This window comes from Rhinichthys klamathensis, unplaced genomic scaffold, assembly GCF_029890125.1.
Source record: "Rhinichthys klamathensis goyatoka isolate OS25496 unplaced genomic scaffold, OSU_Roscu_1.1 h1tg000303l_1, whole genome shotgun sequence".
Taxonomy (NCBI): Eukaryota; Metazoa; Chordata; class Actinopteri; order Cypriniformes; family Leuciscidae; genus Rhinichthys; species Rhinichthys klamathensis.
The window spans coordinates 738,012-756,476 of NW_026606822.1; the positions used below are offsets into that span (position 1 = coordinate 738,012).

The 18,465-nt window shown below is 36.9% G+C and overlaps 2 protein-coding genes across 2 annotated transcripts in view; one reads left to right on the forward strand and one right to left on the reverse strand.

Annotated features, from left to right (window-relative positions):
* The first annotated feature begins 758 nt into the window (after nucleotides 1-758).
* sun2 (Sad1 and UNC84 domain containing 2) lies at nucleotides 759-12,090 on the forward strand. The gene is made up of 19 exons (XM_056270423.1): nucleotides 759-1,080; nucleotides 2,864-2,984; nucleotides 3,079-3,206; nucleotides 4,307-4,384; nucleotides 4,526-4,585; nucleotides 4,677-4,770; nucleotides 6,465-6,526; nucleotides 6,709-6,815; nucleotides 6,898-6,975; nucleotides 7,408-7,461; nucleotides 7,635-7,678; nucleotides 7,777-7,894; nucleotides 8,010-8,228; nucleotides 8,310-8,394; nucleotides 10,586-10,701; nucleotides 10,788-10,955; nucleotides 11,042-11,131; nucleotides 11,230-11,332; nucleotides 12,083-12,090. Exons 2-19 carry the CDS (start codon nucleotides 2,866-2,868, stop codon nucleotides 12,088-12,090), a joined length of 1,731 nt encoding a protein of 576 aa, XP_056126398.1. The 5' UTR covers nucleotides 759-1,080; nucleotides 2,864-2,865.
* ppm1j (protein phosphatase, Mg2+/Mn2+ dependent, 1J) overlaps nucleotides 11,758-18,465 on the reverse strand; it is a 223,099-nt gene continuing 216,391 nt past the window's right edge. The window contains exon 11 of the mRNA XM_056270618.1: nucleotides 11,758-11,773. The gene's annotated coding sequence lies outside the window, so the exon portion shown is untranslated. The remainder of the gene's footprint in view (nucleotides 11,774-18,465) is intronic.

Below are 18,465 nucleotides of genomic sequence, written 5' to 3' on the forward strand. Positions count from 1 at the left end.
TCTAATGTTAACAAATGACACCTCATTGTAAAGTGTTAACAACAAAATAGCAATACAGAAACAATAGGCATAGCACAGGGGTTTTCAATCTTTTAGCCATGGACCCCCGAATACGATCATCTGTTCGAGGGCCCCCCATCCTAAAATTTAAAAGGCAGCTATATATTTTCATGTATAAAGACTAAATTAATAGTCTACATTAATTAATATTAATTATATATATATATAATATATATATATATATATATATATATATATATATATATATATATATATATATATATATATATATATAGCCTATGTATACTCACATATGCATGCGCTGTAGCCTACTGTAGATTAATTATTTATTTATTTAATTTATTTTAATCAATTTATTTAATTTGATCAGTGTTTTATTTTAATCAGTGCGACAGAAGGGTTAATACAGTTTGTTTATCTAACTACCGAGATATAAAGTGACGTTTATTATTTATTTCTGAATTTTCGCACGTAAACCGTTCTGCTGCGGTTGCGCAAAGTCACTTGCTCGTGTAAAGGTAAGTTTGACTCCAACATAAAAGTAATTAAACCAGCAATTTGAACAAACAAAGAATTTATGTAAAATGAATATGTTGGGAATTGTTTGTGCGTATTATGGGTGTGAAACCATAGACAGTATAAGAAGCACTAGAGAAACACTAGAGCTCTCGTTCGACGTTTTATTTCCTGCGTAACTAACGTAACGTAAGTCCACCGAAAGGCGGCGCACAGTGGCAGGACAGTAACACAGTAGCCGTCGCTGACTGTCTACCTCATCTTTCTATAAACAACCCGAAACGACATCGAGAGGTGGAGCCGCCGCGCTGACAACTGTCAAAAGACCCTTCCTGATAAGAAGAGCTCTTCCGTCCTCACAGCATCTTGTCGTATCGCTTTCGAAACCGTTATAAGCCAAATAGTTGAAGCGAATATACCATATATTCCGAGTATACGACGTATCTTTCGCTATTCCGTTATTGCGGAGCCGTTTCGGATGAGCGGTTCGCACTTTGACAGTTTTTGACAGGCTGCATGTCTTCCTGGAGACCCACTGATAAGGTGAGACGACCACGAGTGTGTTTGAACTGAACGCTAGCTTACATTTTCCAAAGCATCGTCTAGTTGCGTGCTTATGGGGCTAGTCATGGCACACGAGCTGTAGAAATGATGCTGATGGAGCATTTCAAAGAAATGTGCTACAAACTAATTACACGTGCTACAAATATATGTATGTTACTACAAATAGTGCTACAACTAAATACACGTATTTTCATGCAAAGCTGTATAGCAACGTAATGTGTAGTTGTATTCTCATTTGGGAAGTCTGTTTATAATTATGCATCAAAGAACTATGCTATTCCGTCCCAGAAAACATTTAATTTGCATCCACGTCAAGGAAGTGAAACAGAATGACCCCGTTTAACGAAGAAACCTTCCTTTGTGGTTAAAATTGGCGCTAATATCAAGAGAACCGCCAAACTTTTGCAAAGTAGGAATGGAAACTTACTTTGCTTCTTTACCACAGTATAGGCTATAACGGATTGTTTGTATTTGCATTGATACTCATGTTAATATATATGTATATATGTGTATAATATTATAATATTATATAGGCTACTATTTGTTGTTGGCCATAACGTAAAAATGATTATTCGCCAAAATGTCTGTATTAAAAAATAAAATACTTTACTTTTACCTTTAACCTATTATATATATTTATACGTAAGTTGTTTTTTCAAAGAAATTGCATGTATTGGATGAAGAGAGGAGAGTGAAAAAAGATTCACAGGTCCAACAGATTACAAAAAAAAAAAAAAACATGTTAATCATGTGTTATAAAACAAAAACAAATGAGAGATTGATGAACTCAATGAAGGCAGCAGAGCTGTTAAACAACACTGTCAGTTTAAAAATAGCCATTGGAGGGATTATTAGCTAAAGACAAGGATTTAGTTTTAAAGCACTGGACGTGTTGCATCAAACAGCCTGAAGAGCTATTTACTTAAGCTCTAATGAATCATTTCTATTTTGCCTGACTAAAAGCACCTATTTCTCTATTGAAATGTATAGGTTCTGGCAGATACTAATATATCTGGATAGCCGTATAAACTTGGTTATACAGTACTTTGCATCTTGTCTCACCTTTGTGTTATCCTCCAACATTGTCCATTGTGTAGTTTGTAAGTGTGCAGGCATGTTTTTAATGCTTCTTGAGATTATTAGTTGAATCAGGATTAAGGATTTGTAGGGGGAAAAAGAATAGGTGCTTTCTATACAAATCATAAATGCTTATGCTTAAAAGAATAGGCGACCGAGTGAGTGTTTGTATTTCTCCATTCGCACAGAACTGGATTCCTAGCTAATTAAATTGTAAAATGCCATCTGTTGTTGAGACTAACCACAATTATCTAACTAAAGGGACTTAATATAACTGACTAAAGGGGAAGTGGAGGTCTGTGGTTTGCTCCACGTGCTCTCCTTCAGGTAATCTCCTGCTAAAAGCTCCGTCACCCTGCACGAGATGAGCCTGCCGTTTGAGATTAGGAATTACGCAAAGATCAGTATCAGACTGCGAGAAGCTGTGGAATATTAAATGTCACGTTTATTGTGATGTTTTTTATTTTGGTCATCTGATTCACAGTGTATTATTGTTTTCTCTTGAGTCAGTGAGGTGTTTGCTAATGAGTAAATGTAATAATAAAGAGGGAACATTTAATGCAAAGGGAGGAACTATAGGGACCTAAATATGAGCAGGAGTACTACAACTCATAGTGATGTTTGAGTTATCAATAAACACTTTTAAGTTAAAGCACTTTTTACACAATCTATATGTGTTCTACAGTGATGTCAAGGCGAAGCACAAGGTTAGGTTCCAAAGGGACGACCTTTCCTGATGATGATGCTGCCAGCACCAGCTCCACTGAAACCACTGGCCACGTCTCTTACAAAGAGAGCCCAACCAGGTGTGTTTTTATGTGCTGGAGCTCTCAGTACATCAGATACATAGTTTGCATGTGCATCAATGGCAGTGAACCTGAGACAGATGCTTTCCTGCAGGATCTTCAAGAAGAGGACCGGTCGCAAGAGCACAGGCAGTGTATCCCGTAACTCCAGTCGCGCGAGCAGCGTGACTCAGATACAGACCGGGCAACGCAGTGACCTCACTGCCACTGAAAATAAGAATGGTTAGTTTCTACACAGAATATGCAAAAAAAGTGTGTATATATTATATATATATATATGTGTGTGTGTGTGTGTGTGTGTGTGTGTGTCAAACAGAAGCTCATGCATGCTCGCTTAATGTGCGATTGCGTGTGTGTGTGTATATATATATATATAGGTTTCACTTTATTTTGACGGTCCCTTTAACACATTCTGTTGACTATGTAACGTTGCACCTACATGTCTACTAGCTCTTATTAGAGTGTTATTAGAGTATTAGTAGACTGATAGGGTTCGGGTTAAAATAAGTTGATGTACTTGCAAAGATACTCATAGTCAGTAGAATGTCGGTTGGATCATCACAATAAAGAGTTAGCAGATATTAAGCAGAGAGATTAATAGAAAGCTTTTGCAACATAATAAATGTCTATACTGTCACTTTTGATCAATTTAATGCATCCTTGCTGAATAAAATTATTAATTTCTTTCCAAAAAAAACAACAACAACAACAAAACTCTTACTGACCCCAAACTTTTGACCGGTAGTGATAATGTTACAAAAGCTTTCTATTTCAGATAAATGCTGTTCTTTTGATCTTTCAATTAATCAAATAATCCTGAAAAAAAATTGTACACAACTGTTTTCAACATTGATAATAATATGTTTCTTGAGCATCAAATCATCATATTAGAATGATATCTGAAGGATCATCATGTGACACTGAAGACTGGAGAAATGATGCTGAAAATTCAGCTTTACCAACACAGAAATAAATAGCATTTTAAAATATATTCAACTAGAAAACAGTTATTTTAAATTATAAAATTATTTCACAATATTACTGTTTTCCTGTATTTTGGATCAAATAAATGAAGCCTTGGTGAGCAGAAGAGACTTCTTTAAAACATAAAAAAAATCTTACCGTTCTAATAATTTTGGTTTTATATATATATATATTTACAGTATATGTAAATGAATACATGTAAAATCTACTAACATGTATTTTAATTTACTATGAATAATCTAATATTAATAAAAAATTATGATATTTAATATAAGGAGTATGTAATATTTTATATATGAGTAAGATACAACATTTTTTTTACGGTCTCTGGGTTTCAGGCATGCCTGTTGCTGGATTCTCCTCTGGATATTCCTCTGCTGAGGAGCATTATGAACAACCCATAAAATCAAGCCCTAGTAAGTGTAGATTGCTAATTTTATAAATGAAAAAAAAAAATTGTCTGGTAGGTTGGGCGAATGGGCGTGCTGGTCCTTTTTTGAATTGTCAAGCAAAGAGCGTTGTAGAAATTTTGACAACTTATTTTTCCTTTTCTCTAGGTTTAACCCCGTCTGTAGCTGAACCAGGCTTTGGCATTCGTGACGTGTTTCACTCTCCAGGTATTGCATGTTTAAACCCTCTAACATGAACAATCAGTCTTTTTCTCCTGCAGTAGTCATGCGCTCATGTTTGTGTGTGTGTGTGTTGCAGCTCAGGCTCTGGTTATGCTCTACTGGTGGCTGGGCACTGCGTGGTACAGCCTCACCTCACGACTTTCTCTGATCAATGTGTTTCTGCTCAGCAGGTACAGTGCTCTGTGTGTGTGTGTCATTATTACATTAAATATGTGACCTTAAGAACATGTATGATAGTTATGCAATAACTCACTGTTACTTTCCTGGGATTTCCAGGCCTGGAAAAGTCTTGGAAATGTTTAAAAACATAAATGAATGAAGTTAATGAATTTGTTTCTAGGTACGCTCAGCTCTAAAACGTTTTAAAGGGATACTCCACCAGTTTTTATTATTAAACTATGTTATTCCCTTAACTAAGACGAGTTGATACATACCTCTCTCGTCTCAGTGCGTGCACTATATCGCTCTGTATTGCCGCAAAACTATGTTAGCACTTAGCTTAGCCCAGTGCATTAAATATGGGCCAAGCAGAGAAGCGACCAAACACTTCCACGTTTTCCCTATGTAAACACAGTTACTCGAGTAGTGTAACTTGACCTGGGCTGGTGACACAAAATAAACCGTTGCGCTTTTCTAAGCGTTTAAAATTGATGACTATATTGTATGGCGGAATACCATAACAAGTGCTTTTGAGCACTTCGACTTGGCGCAATAATATCTTCACTCGTGAAAAGATTACCGGCTCCCGCTTCCTCTCCCCCTCCCTCCAATAGCATCCAGCTGCTGACATTTCCGTCAATACTACCAACGTGACTTTTACTACCTGTGCTATTAGCAAACTGCAGATCATTTGCAATGGCCGACTTTGTAGATGATTATGACTTCTTTTAGAAGACCCAGAGCCATATCTGTTTGAACCCGAGTACACAGAGGAGGAATTAGCTCTTGTGGACCGTGAGAGGCAAGAAAGATATGATCCAGAACAGACCGGAGCTGGCGAAAGACCACGGGCTTTCTGTAAGTGATCTGAATATTGTTGGTGTAGCCTCATCCTTTAGGCGTGTTCCTGTGCAGGTATAGTCCTTCTTTGTGAAATGTTCGGAGCAAACACGCCACTTCTTCAGAGTCATCAATGGTGTTTTGGGATTCTTGTTCAAAGCAGCTAACCAAGCTCTCCGCTGTATGTGGTGTGTTGGAATTCGGTGAAAAATGACAGCACTATGTACATTCTCCTTATTTTCACAACCCTTTACGATGCACGCTTTAACCATTATTGTACACAAACTAGCTTCCAACAACCTGTTACTTCGTCAACTCCGCTCGAACTACTACTACCGGCGCATGTCACGTTGTATTGACGGAAATGTCAGAGGGAGGGGGAGAGGAAGCGGGAGCCGGTAATCTTTTCACGAGTGAAGATATTATTGCGCCAAGTCGAAGTGCTCAAAAGCAATTGTTATGGTATTCCGCCATACAATATAGTCATCAATTTTAAACGCTTAGAAAAGCGCAACGGTTTATTTTGTGTCACCAGCCCAGGTCAAGTTACACTACTCGAGTAACTGTGTTTACATAGGGAAAACGTGGAAGTGTTTGGTCGCTTCTCTGCTTGGCCCATATTTAATGCATGGGCTAAGCTAAGTGCTAACATAGTTTTGCGGCAATACAGAGCGATATAGTGCACGCACTGAGACGAGAGAGGTATGTATCAACTCGTCTTAGTTAAGGGAATAACATAGTTTAATAATAAAAACTGGTGGAGTATCCCTTTAATGGCTCGCTAATTTTTTTTTAAAATACTACAAATAAACATTTAAGAACATTTATTTTTCCACATGATCACCGATCCTCTCTTTCTCTGTAGATGCACAGCAGATATGAGAAAGGCTATCCTACTGGTTCTCCTTCTCATCTTTCTCATTTTTGGTGAGACAGCTGATGGACACTCTTCTAAAATATCAAAAATGAAACTTAGATATTTCAAGATAACACGAGAACCTTCAAGACTGTGTACATGTAGCTGTAAAAAATACTTATGCATGTGTTCATGCCTGATAATTTCTCATAGAGTTATCAAGAAACGTTAATTAGCATTTACCCTTTTGCAGGAATATGGTACTGGTTCCCGTTTGCTTCTCGTTCTCCATCTCATGTGGTTGTTTCCAGGACTTCATCTGTCAGACACACAGACGGACCTATGAAAGCAGCTTTTGATGTGAGTAGAACAATGCTCAGTTATTGCATGTTTCTTTTAAATGTATTATTATTTTTAGTAAATGCAATTTTTGCTCTTTTAGGACCAACTCCAACATGCCAGCCTGTCTAACTTGAAGGATGAGATCGCCAGCTTGCACGAAAGGGAGGGAAACCTGATGGTAATTAAACTCTAATCACAATCATTTATGTTGGTGTCTGTTAAAAAGAAAGTGTCAAGTCACCTTTATTTATATAGCGCTTTATACAATACAGATTGTTTGAAAGCAGCTTTACAGAGATGCAAACAGAATTCCATTCTGCTGTAAAGCAGCTTTAAAAGAGACAATAGTAACCCTAACCATTATTCAGCTCAAGTCAGTTCAGTTCAATAACTGTAAAGTTCATCATTTATGAAATGAATTCAGTTCAGCTACTGTATATGAGTTCAGCTATAAAGCAGCCCAGCAGAAAACATCCAGCACATTCAATTAATAATATTAGACGAGACAAAAAATATAGATAAGAAACCCAAACTGCATCAGGTGACAGAAATGAAGGAAAAACAAAAGATCTGTCCTAATTTCTTTCTATTTTATTATCTGTTATCTCAGAGAGACATCGAACTACTGAAGATGGAGAGCGCAAAACAGAAGGTCAAATCTGAGGTGAGGAAACGAAACCTTTCTTCTGTATATTAGCAACTATATCATCTCCACTCGCTGTAAAACGTCATCCATCTTCCTTTCCACCTCGTCTGTTTCTTCTGTCATAGCAACAAAGCACAAAACAGGAAATGATGTCCTCCACCTAATTTGTGTTTTTGTGTGTTGTCTCCTAGATGCTGCAAACCGATTTGAGGTCTATGAATAAGCAGATGATGAAGTTAGTGTTTTTCTAGACTTTTTTATGTTTAGTCTTGTGCATGTTGCATCATTATTATTTGATCCAGTGATGTATGGCACATGTTGAATGTTCCCTAGTGTTGAGTCTGAGCGTGGGCAGCAGATTTCTGAGCTGAAGTCCAGTCTCTCAAGTCTTCAGTCTGCTCAATACCTTCTCAAGGAAAGAGTTGATGCACATGACACTCTCAACACCAACGTAAGGACACACGCTTTTAGCTCTTTTAAATTCAGCGCTGAGATTTGCCTGTGAAGGGGTTGCAAAGTGCAATTACTTAATAATCAATTATTCCTTCATGTCCTTTCTTTTGCAGCTGAGAGCAGAGCTATCCGATTGGCTAATAACACACCTGAAAGATCCAAGCTCACTGGACTCAACTATAGTGCTCCGTCCTGAGCTGCAGAGGGCGCTAGAGGATCTGGAGAAACGCATACTAGATAAACTAGTGCATGAGAAAGAGAGCGGCAGAGATGTCTGGAGGACTGTGGGAGAGACGCTGCACCAGGAAGGAGCCGGAGCCGCCACGATAAAAGTGTGTGTCGGAGAGAGAACAAATTCAGACATTTTTAGGGCAGTCTGAAGTTTTAATGGGTGTTTTTTTAATGCATAACAGGATGTGAAAGAAATCGTCCAGAGGGCAATTGGTCTGTACAGGGCAGATGGGATTGGATTGGCGGACTATGCCTTGGAATCTTCAGGTACAAATCTCCTGCATGAAAACTTGTTCATTGACTATATTATACTTTCAAATGATACTTTTTTTGATATATATATATACATAAATATACAGTAGGTAGTCAACCTGAATGCCTATAAGTCGCATTTCAAAGTCATTCGCGAAATGGCCGCCATGTGGCGCAAAGGGACATTTTGCAAAACATCAGCAATTGCCGCATTTTGAAACTTAAGTGGGGCTAATGCCAATGAACAGTAAGGATGAAATACTACAAATATGGTAATTTCCAAATAAGCCTACAACAAACATGAAAAATAAAAAAGAGCTATTGACATTCGCTGTACAATAATGAAACAACCTAAGATTTGGTGGAGTTGAAACTGCGTGTTATAAAGTAATCATTTTATTATTAAATAAATAAAGAGAATGCGGTTAATGTTGTTTAAACAAACGATACATAAATATAGACTATTATTTGAACGAACAGTGAACTATAATATATCTCTGTTTGTAGGCTATCGTTTATAAAAAAAAGGTATTGTAAAAAAACTTTTCATTATTTCAACAAGAATGAGACATGTAAATAAATAAATAAATAAACAAACAAAACAGAATAGAAAAACCTTTTAGAACAAAAGAAATACAAGTTTTTTTTTTAAAAATATGCATATTAGGCTACAACATAATTGGTTACATTTAACGAAAGCAGAAATTAAATATGTAAAAGTACATTTTAAACAGAATAGAACAAACTTTTAGAACAGAAAAAAAGAATCAAAAGTTAAAAATAGAGACTACAACAATATAGCCTATACTTCATATTGTAGACGTCGGTGGGCAACAGAAGCCTATTCCTCGGGGGAGCAGCGCGATAAACAAACAAACACAAAAATACACCAAAACACCATTATAGGCATATCTCGCAGTCAGTGAAAATAAATGAGGTGCAATACGCTGATTATTTTTACTATGAGACGAATGAAGAGCGCTTCTCTCTCGTGTGAGCGAACACACACTGCTGGTCAACCGAACTTCTGGCCTTTCTGGTAAATTCGTGGTCGAGTGGTATAACGTAGGTTTCAATAATTTAGATAACACAGGTTCAAATCCCAAATAAACATGGGCTACTGTAATTTTTTTATTATTATTAATGGAGAGAGATTTGTCTAGTTCTAAAACTCTATTACACCATATAGTTTTGACCATGCATTTCCATTTTACACTAAGGAACAAATATTATCCAACAGAATGACTGAATTTACATTTGTATAATAATTATATTATACAATATAATTGTTTATGTTGAAATGTTTTCATTATTTATTAAAGAAAATTATGCTAATCATAATAACCTACTGTAAGCCTATTTGATTCTTAATTAATCCTAAAACAAATGCTGCCGACTAATATCGGTTAGCAAGTCTTCGATCATTTATTTTAATTTATTTCATTGTTATGTTTCAGTTCATAAATCTAGGCCTACAAACAAATTAAAATAACACGGAGTATAAACGGACACTTTTCGAAGTCTGTGATTGTAGCGCCTCTTAGCGGTAAAACACAGTATTATTCTGGTGTATCAACTGTATACAAATATACATACGCTACTGCCCAAACACTGCTGTTGGGTTTAATGTTTATGAAAGAAGTCTCTTAAGATCACCAAGGCTGCATTAGATAAAAAAAAAACAGCAATATTGTGAAGTATTGTCAAAATTGAAAATAACTTTTCTACTTTAATATATTTCAAAATGTCATTTTCTGTGCCGGCAAAGCTACATTTCCAGAACCTTCTAATTTGTATGTATAATAAAAAAATTATTTACTTTTATATACATCATACTTTTATATATAAATGCTGTTCTTTTAAACTTTCTATTCATCAAAGAATCCTGAAAAATAGTTTCCACAAATATTAAGCAGCACAACTGTTTTCAACAGTGATAAATAATGATCAATGTTTCTTGAGCAGCAAATCAGCATATTAGAATGATTTCTGGAGGATCATGTGACACTGAAGATTAGAGTAATGATGCGGAAAATTCAGCATTGCCAGTTATTCAGTTAAATTGTAATAATAATTCACAACATTATAGTTTTTACTGTATTTTTGATTAAACAAATGCAGCCTTCGTGAGCATAGTTCTTCCATAAACATTCAAAAATCTTTACTGTTCCGTACTGCACAAGTCTCACTGTGTGTGTTTGTGTAGGTGCCAGTGTGTTAAACACTCGTTGCTCTGAGACATATAAGACCCGATCTGCGTGTCTGAGTTTATTCGGCATTCCTCTCTGGTATCATTCAGAAAGCCCTCGTACTGTTATACAGGTAACCCACACACTCTCAAATCACACAAACACTGGCCACCTTCAGTTCAACACATTTGACTGTCTGTGTGTGTGTGTGTATTGTAGCCGGAGCTGTATCCCGGGAAGTGTTGGGCATTCCGAGGCTCCCAGGGTTTCCTGGTGATCGCACTATCTTACCCAGTGAGAATCACCCACGTCACACTCGAACACCTTCCCAAAGAGCTCTCGCCAACGGGACGCATCGACAGCGCGCCTAAGGATTTCGCCGTCTACGTGAGTTGATATTCCAACGTTTTTCTTCTTCTTCATAACAGTGATAAAACAACAGCATTGAGATTCCTTGCCTGTCCTGTGTTCAGGGTATGTCTAATGAGACTGAAGACGGAAAGTTGCTCGGGACATTCATGTACGACCAGGACGGAGAACCCATTCAGACTTTCAAGCTTCCGGTGAGTCAAAAATAGTCATTCTGTGATAGGCTTAGAGTGAGACCTAGATACGTTTTTGTGAATTCATCCTAAAGTTGTTCCTGTTTTGTGGCCTGTAGGAAGCCTCAGACAACTACAACATGGCAGAGCTGAGAGTCTTAAGCAACTGGGGTCACCTGGAATACACCTGTGTGTATCGCTTCAGGGTTCACGGAGAACCTTTACTCTTCTGAGAGCCGAAGAGATTCGGAGATCATTCGCTCTTGGTTTACGTTATGCAAAAAAAAAAATTTAAAGCTCAAATGCACTGGACTAGAGAAAGAATCAGACAGCTTCCTAATGTACAAATACCAAAAAGCGCTCACGTTCGACTGATATCAGAATGAAGATTGTTCGCCCTCTTAAAAACATATTCAGTTTGCATTCCTCCAACATTCATTTTCAGGCAAGTGCTGATAGGAGATTTTAGTTTTTTTTAATGCAGTTTTGAATTAACTGTTGTGATTTATTTATTTTTCTTTATGCTGGAAGGCCAGGCTTAAAGGGATAGTTCACCCAAAAATGACAATTCTGTCATCATTCACTCATCCTCAAGTTGTTCCAAACCTGTATGAAAAAAAAGAAGAGATTTTGAAGAAAGAAACTCATACAGGTTTGGAACAACTTGAGTAAATGATGACAGAATCTTCATTTTTGGGTGAACTATCCCTTTAAGTTATGTGTAACAGTAAATATGATTTATAAAGCCGAATGAAGGACAAAAAGTGTCATGCTTAGCTAGAATTACTATAAAGCAGCATTAGTGATGTTTTGCTCTGCCTTTTACATTTGTTTTATTCTCAGTATTGTGTTTTGTAATGTTTATTCACGTCATCGTAGAACCATATACCTCTTGAGAAGCTTGTAATATTTGATTGTTTTGGTATGTCCTTATGGATCAATACTGTTTGCTTGGAGCAGCAGTTGGGATTGCACTCTGAGACCTTTATTTTCCGCCCTGGTGACGAGTACACTTGGGTACTAGAAATGTCAGATGGTGTACGTCTCCTCTGCGGGACGGGGGAGGTGTGGAGGCAAACTCAGGTTTTGGGTTTTCAAACCAAAGTGCTCTTGAAGGTCACACTCTTGTCCTATGTGTATATATGTGCTTGATGATGCAGTTCTCGAATGCTTACTTAAAACTCCTTGAAGGTATAAATATGTGCATATTCGTTTTATTTGATTTATTATTATTTGATTTTGGCATCCTTCTACATTTCTCATCAAGCTTAATAGAGCTCTGATGTTAATTTGGCAAAGTTTACATTAAGTTTCTCTAACATTATTTGATATTATTTTGTAAGAAAAATGTTTTTTTTTAAATAAATTTGAGATGGTACACAATATGGTGTGAATGCAGATATTAATGCATGATTTCAAGAGTTGCACACACGAGACATTTTCATGCACATCTGCATGTGTCGTACTGCACTGATCTGTCCATGCTTCGTTTCATTATTCATGGCTAAACATCAGTCAAATCATTTGCATGGTTTTATACACAGGCAATTCAGCAACATACTTTAGACCTAGATCAAATTTAATTTGACTTCAAATTCTACCTGCAATGCACTTTTTTGTTTTTATGATACTGCAAGTTTGATAAAATTATCAAAATATAAGGGAAATATTCTAGAGCTACAGGTTTTATTTTACTATGCAAACAAATATATATAGCCTATACTGTATGTATATATCATAGACAATAAAAAGCTCAGAGGAAAAGGCATACGTTGACTACAACATAATCAGTTATTAACATTTCATTGGTTTTCTCCTGTTTTTGCATGTTCATAATTTCTTTACATGACAGCCTGGCCAAAAATTATGTCTGCTCAATTTGTCAGGTTTCATTGCATTATCACAAATAAAATAATTGACTCCAAGCACAACTACGCAAATGAGCAAACCTTTAATCATATTTAATTAAAGGGTGAAGATGCGCAGGCCAGACATCTTCACTTTTGGCCACTACTGTGCGTGGGTGTGTGTGTATACCGTAAAACTTCAAATAATAGGCCGGGCTTTTATTTTCCCAAATCGTCGAACGAGTAGCATCTGCCTGCAGTCCCGGAGGCTGCATTTTCAGGACCCCACTTCTAGGACCGCATTTCTAGGACCCTAGGTTTTTAGTGACAACGCCACCTACCGAATTAGAGGACCAGCGAAAATGGATGACATTCAGAGTGTGAGTATCAAATGCGAATCAATTTTTATTTGTTTAATTTTAAAAACAATTGTGATGCATTTCATTGGAAAGTTAACGTTGCCAACGTGCTGGTGATTTGCTAAACAGTCTTGAATGCATAGCCATCATATATTAGCCTCTAATGCTGGAAAATGAATTGTTAGCACGTTCATTTAACGGAGCTGTTGCATGATAAGCCTGACTTATTTACAGCACAATAAACTGTAGCATGTTCGTTCTGAAAGCTCGTTAATTAGGGCCCAAGCCTTGAAAAGGCGAAGGCCCTATTGTTTTCCTTAGGATTATTATTATTATTATTATTATTATTATTATTTTATCGACTATTCGGGCACTTTTGGGGCTCTTAACGTGCACGAAAACTCTTGAAACTTTGCACACTGGTCAGAACCCGCGGCCATCAGGGCCGGGCTGAAGCTGGTACCCGGGCGTGGCAGGGGGGCTCGACAGCGCCCCCCCGGAACGGGGTCCGAAAACTTGGTCCATAAATCAAACACGCTTCCATGTAATAATATGAAACTCGGTACACATATAGATCTCATCGGTTCATATATCCTTTGTACTTTTACTTTTTACCCCAGCCCAACAGGAAGTCGGCTATTATGGTTTGTTTGGAAGCGTATGCCCCTGGAATTCGATATACTCCTCCTAGAGAATTCAACCAATCGCAACGAAACTCGGTCAGCATGATGTCAAGACATTGAGGATGAAAAATTGCCAGGGGATTTCTGATATCTCGAACGGTTTGGCCGTGACGAGGAAACAAATTTATGGCGAATAATGGAAACAGGAAGTGTGTTATAACTTCTGCATACATTAACTGATCTTGATGAAACTTCAACAGTGTGTTCGCTGTAAGAAGCCGATCACATGGATGTGACTATTGTGAGTCAAAGTTATAGCGCCACCAACTGGCAGCAGGAAGTGTGTCACTTTCAAAATGCTTTGAAATCACCCTCTTATTTTTACCCGATTTGCTTCAAACTTGATGTGTATAATGTAGACACTCGCCAGATGTAGACCTGTGAAAGGATTATTGATATCTTAGATACTGTTGCCATGGCAACGCATCAAACTTTAATATTCTTTTTGGATGCTTTTGAGACTCTTAGCATGCCTGAAATTGCTTAAAATTGCATGAAACTCGACAGACAGATCACATTTATTAGCCAGTAGACATGTGCAAAGTTTCAGAAACGGGCGTGGTGCAGGGGCTCAGTAGCGCCACCTTTTGTGACAAAAGTGGGTGGGGGGGGGGGGGGGGTTACTTTCATCTACAGTTACAAAACTTTTTCAACTTGATGAAAATACATTAAAGATGCTAAATTGTGAACGGATATTGAATATCTCAAACGGTTTTGCTATGGCGAGGGATTATGTCAAAAAGAGAATCAGGAAATGTTTCATATCTTTCTAAAATGTAATTATACACCATTTATTTTTCTATAAAATTATACTAATATTAGAACTAAACCCATTGTATTCCTTTTTTTCAATTTAAGATTTATGTTTAAGTTTAAAAACAGCCAGAATGGTTGTTTAGCCAAAAAAATAAAAAAATAAAAATCATTCACAGTGCTTTACTGCCCTCTTGTGTTCAAAATCAGGTAGGCCAATTGTATTAAATTGTAGGGATGCTACTATGGGAATATTTTCCCACCGTGACTCCGCTGGGGGCTTTAAAGTCGCTAACTTGAAAGCGGAAGTAACGGACGTCTCCACAAGACGTGCAGCCGTGAGCATTTTCGTTTCATTTTAAAAGAAGCCCCATTTCGGGGGCGGATTTCTTGAATGTATTTTACAAAATCACAATGTTGTGTTTGATTGCGAGTATCCAAAAATAAGTAAACACTTTGCAGTTTGAATGATCTTCTTGAATAAAATGACGGAGTAGCCAATGTTTCCACTGTTCGATCGCGGACGTCCACACGGACATTGATAATGGTGGCGCGTGCAGAGCGCTCGAGGGAATTCCTATGGAAGTAGGAATGAACTAAAAAACGTTCACTCTGTTCTGCTCGCTCATCGTCATGGACGCGCAGCGTTATGAATGCCCGTGTGATGCAGCATAACACAGCAGAGAGAGACACTCACTCTCAACTCGTGATTAATGAAATTTGACTCCGGTTGCTGATCTTTGCTGCAACTTTCGTTCAGCTCACAATTTAGTAAGCAAACCCGTTCAGGTTTTAATTGTAGTGACTAAATGATTTTATTAAACACACACACACACACACACACACACACACACAAACACACACATCAAATTGACGGTGGGGGGCAATGGTATATTTAAATCTGCAAATTGTAATATATGCAGGGCACCCCGGTCCAGTCTTATTAAATGTATGCTTCATCTTTCATTTTTAATTTGTAAATTTGATCAATAAATTCAATTATTTAGAATGATAAGACACTATATGGCTTTTACCCTAGGTAGGGCTGATCAAATTAAATCGTTTACACTGAAAAATAACAATGCATTAAATAATGTTTTGAGATTGTTTTAAATATAAGTCAATTAAAAATCGTTGGGAAGAATGATACTTTTAAACATAACACTAAACCGTCATTAGGTGTCGCCAGGCGACCGTCTTAATGAGCGAGTCATTGATTCATTCGTTCAAACAATTCGTTCGAACGGTTGAGTCATTCATGAATGAGACAGATTATGGATTGGTCATTGAATCTTTGAGTCAACCAATTCGTTCAAAATGCTGAATCATTCAGTAATGAGAACGCGTTGCTGTGAGATGCGCGATGGTTCTGCTGTGATCTTTGTTTAACTATTTTCGCTGCTGAAACAGAAAAAAGTCAATATTGCATCTAAAATGTAAGTGATTTGACTTCTGTGTTTGTGTGTGTGTGTGTGTGTGTGTGTGTGTGTGTGTGTGTGTGATTGTGTCTGTTACAGTGATTGTTTAACCCTTGTTAAAGTTTAGGCCTTGTCTTTTTGGATATATATCTTTTTATATAAAAAAATAGGCATACAACCCATATATTTTAAATGTATTGTTTGCTTTAAATTACATTAAGATTTGTATGTTTGGTAATTGAACCTGAATGAATTTTAAATGAATGTGCTATATATCAGATCATATATTTGTTTTCCTTAACATTTAAACTAACACTAACTTTATTCTCATCTGAATGATAGATTATTTATTTCTGTATATAATAAAAACACATTTGATTTTTCTTTTTTAATCAATGTAGAACGTGTAACTGAAAAAATAAACAGATTAGGGCTCTGTTCGAGAACAAGAAATGAAAACCAATGCAATATGCTGAATGTCCAAAAGATTTTTTTTTGCTTTTAAACTACGTGTATGTGTGTGTGTGTGTGTGTGTGTGCGTGTGTGTGTGTAAGAGATTTTGGTTGGGTGACATTTGTAGTTTACAGTTTGACAAAAGCACAATGTTGTGTTTTATTGCGATTGTACACAAATATAAGTAAACAGTTTGCAGTTTGAATAATGTCCTGTATGAACAAAAGGACGGAGTATGTTTTTATGTCTACATTGTTCAATCACGTCTCTCACACACACACACACACACACACACACACACACACACACACACACACACACACACACACACACACACACACACACACACACACACACACACACACACACACACACACACACACACACACACACACACACACACACACACACAAACAATTTTTTCTAATCAGATCAGGCAAGTAATATTCTGTCTTGGCACACTTCATATAACTTTCAATCTTGTGTACTTATTTCATGTGTCCATTAAGTCCATGAGACCGTAGGGTGTCTCATTTTTCATTTTAGGATTCAGAAGTTTGCTCACGCATATGATATGTGCCCTCAATGCACACTTTTGCAGAGCCCACACCAATGCAAGCTCTACAGCACACATCTTCTCAACAGTCAAAGCGGGGTTAAGTTATTACCCGTCATGCACAGTAACCCTTAAGGCACCAGGGTGGCGGTGCCACCGGCTTGTTTATATATATATATATATATATATATATATATATATATATATAAATATAGCTGCGAGCAGCGATGAAGGGCCAAAGCCGGCGGCACCGCCACTCCGGTGCCTTTAGGTTACTAAAGGCACCGGGGTTGCGGTGCCACCGGCTTGGGCCCGTAATCGCTGCTCGCAGCTATATTTACTCATTGTTTTTCCATTTTAATTCAGTTAAAATAATCGTAATGTTTTCACTGTCACGTGCTCACAGTCAGCCTGTTAACGTTACCCACAATACATGTTATGTGTACGTCTCTTCATTTTGACATGGTTTTATAAAGTTGGTTGAGACATATGACATTTTAATAGTCAGACATATCATAGAGGCCATTATAATAATTGACTGTTAAAATCCCACGTGTTAGATTGTGTCATTTACTGTATAGGCCTATTGTACTTATGGTCAGGAAAACAATGTCAATAATGTTATTTCTATTCAGATTTCTTGCATCTCTCTCTATTATTTTTTTCTCAGTTCAGATGGGCTTTATTGACATGAGTGTTTCTAGAACCTTTGTTCCCACAACATCAAAATCATTTTTTTCCAAATCTTTGAACAGTATGCAATAATTGTATTATGAACAGTAATTGGTATGAAGATTGATATCATTATTTTTATCATTATCATTACTCTGTGGTAACTAAGATCTTTTAAATATGAAATTTAAAATTAGAGAGTAGAACATGTTCAACTAAATGTTCCTTATTTAATTCACTTCTCTTTCTCTCTCTTAGGAGTCAGTGATGATGTTGCCATGTGTTTGTCCATCCATTGAAGTGGTTCACGTCATGATCAAATTTGTTTTTGTGTGTGTTCAAGTTCAGTTGTTATATATTATTTTGTAAAATATTTTGTGTGTTCAATTTCAGTTGTTATATATTATTTTGTAAAATATTTTGTGTGTTCAAGTTCAGGTGTTATATATTATTTTGTAAAATACACAATCAATCTACCCCCTGAGTCATCCTTGTCTTCCCTCTGTACTTGAAAATGTGGTCCATCTAGTGACTGAAAAGACTATAACATGATTCCTTGTTTATTTTACTTGAGTTATATTATAGTATGCTACTTAGACCCAATTTCTCAACA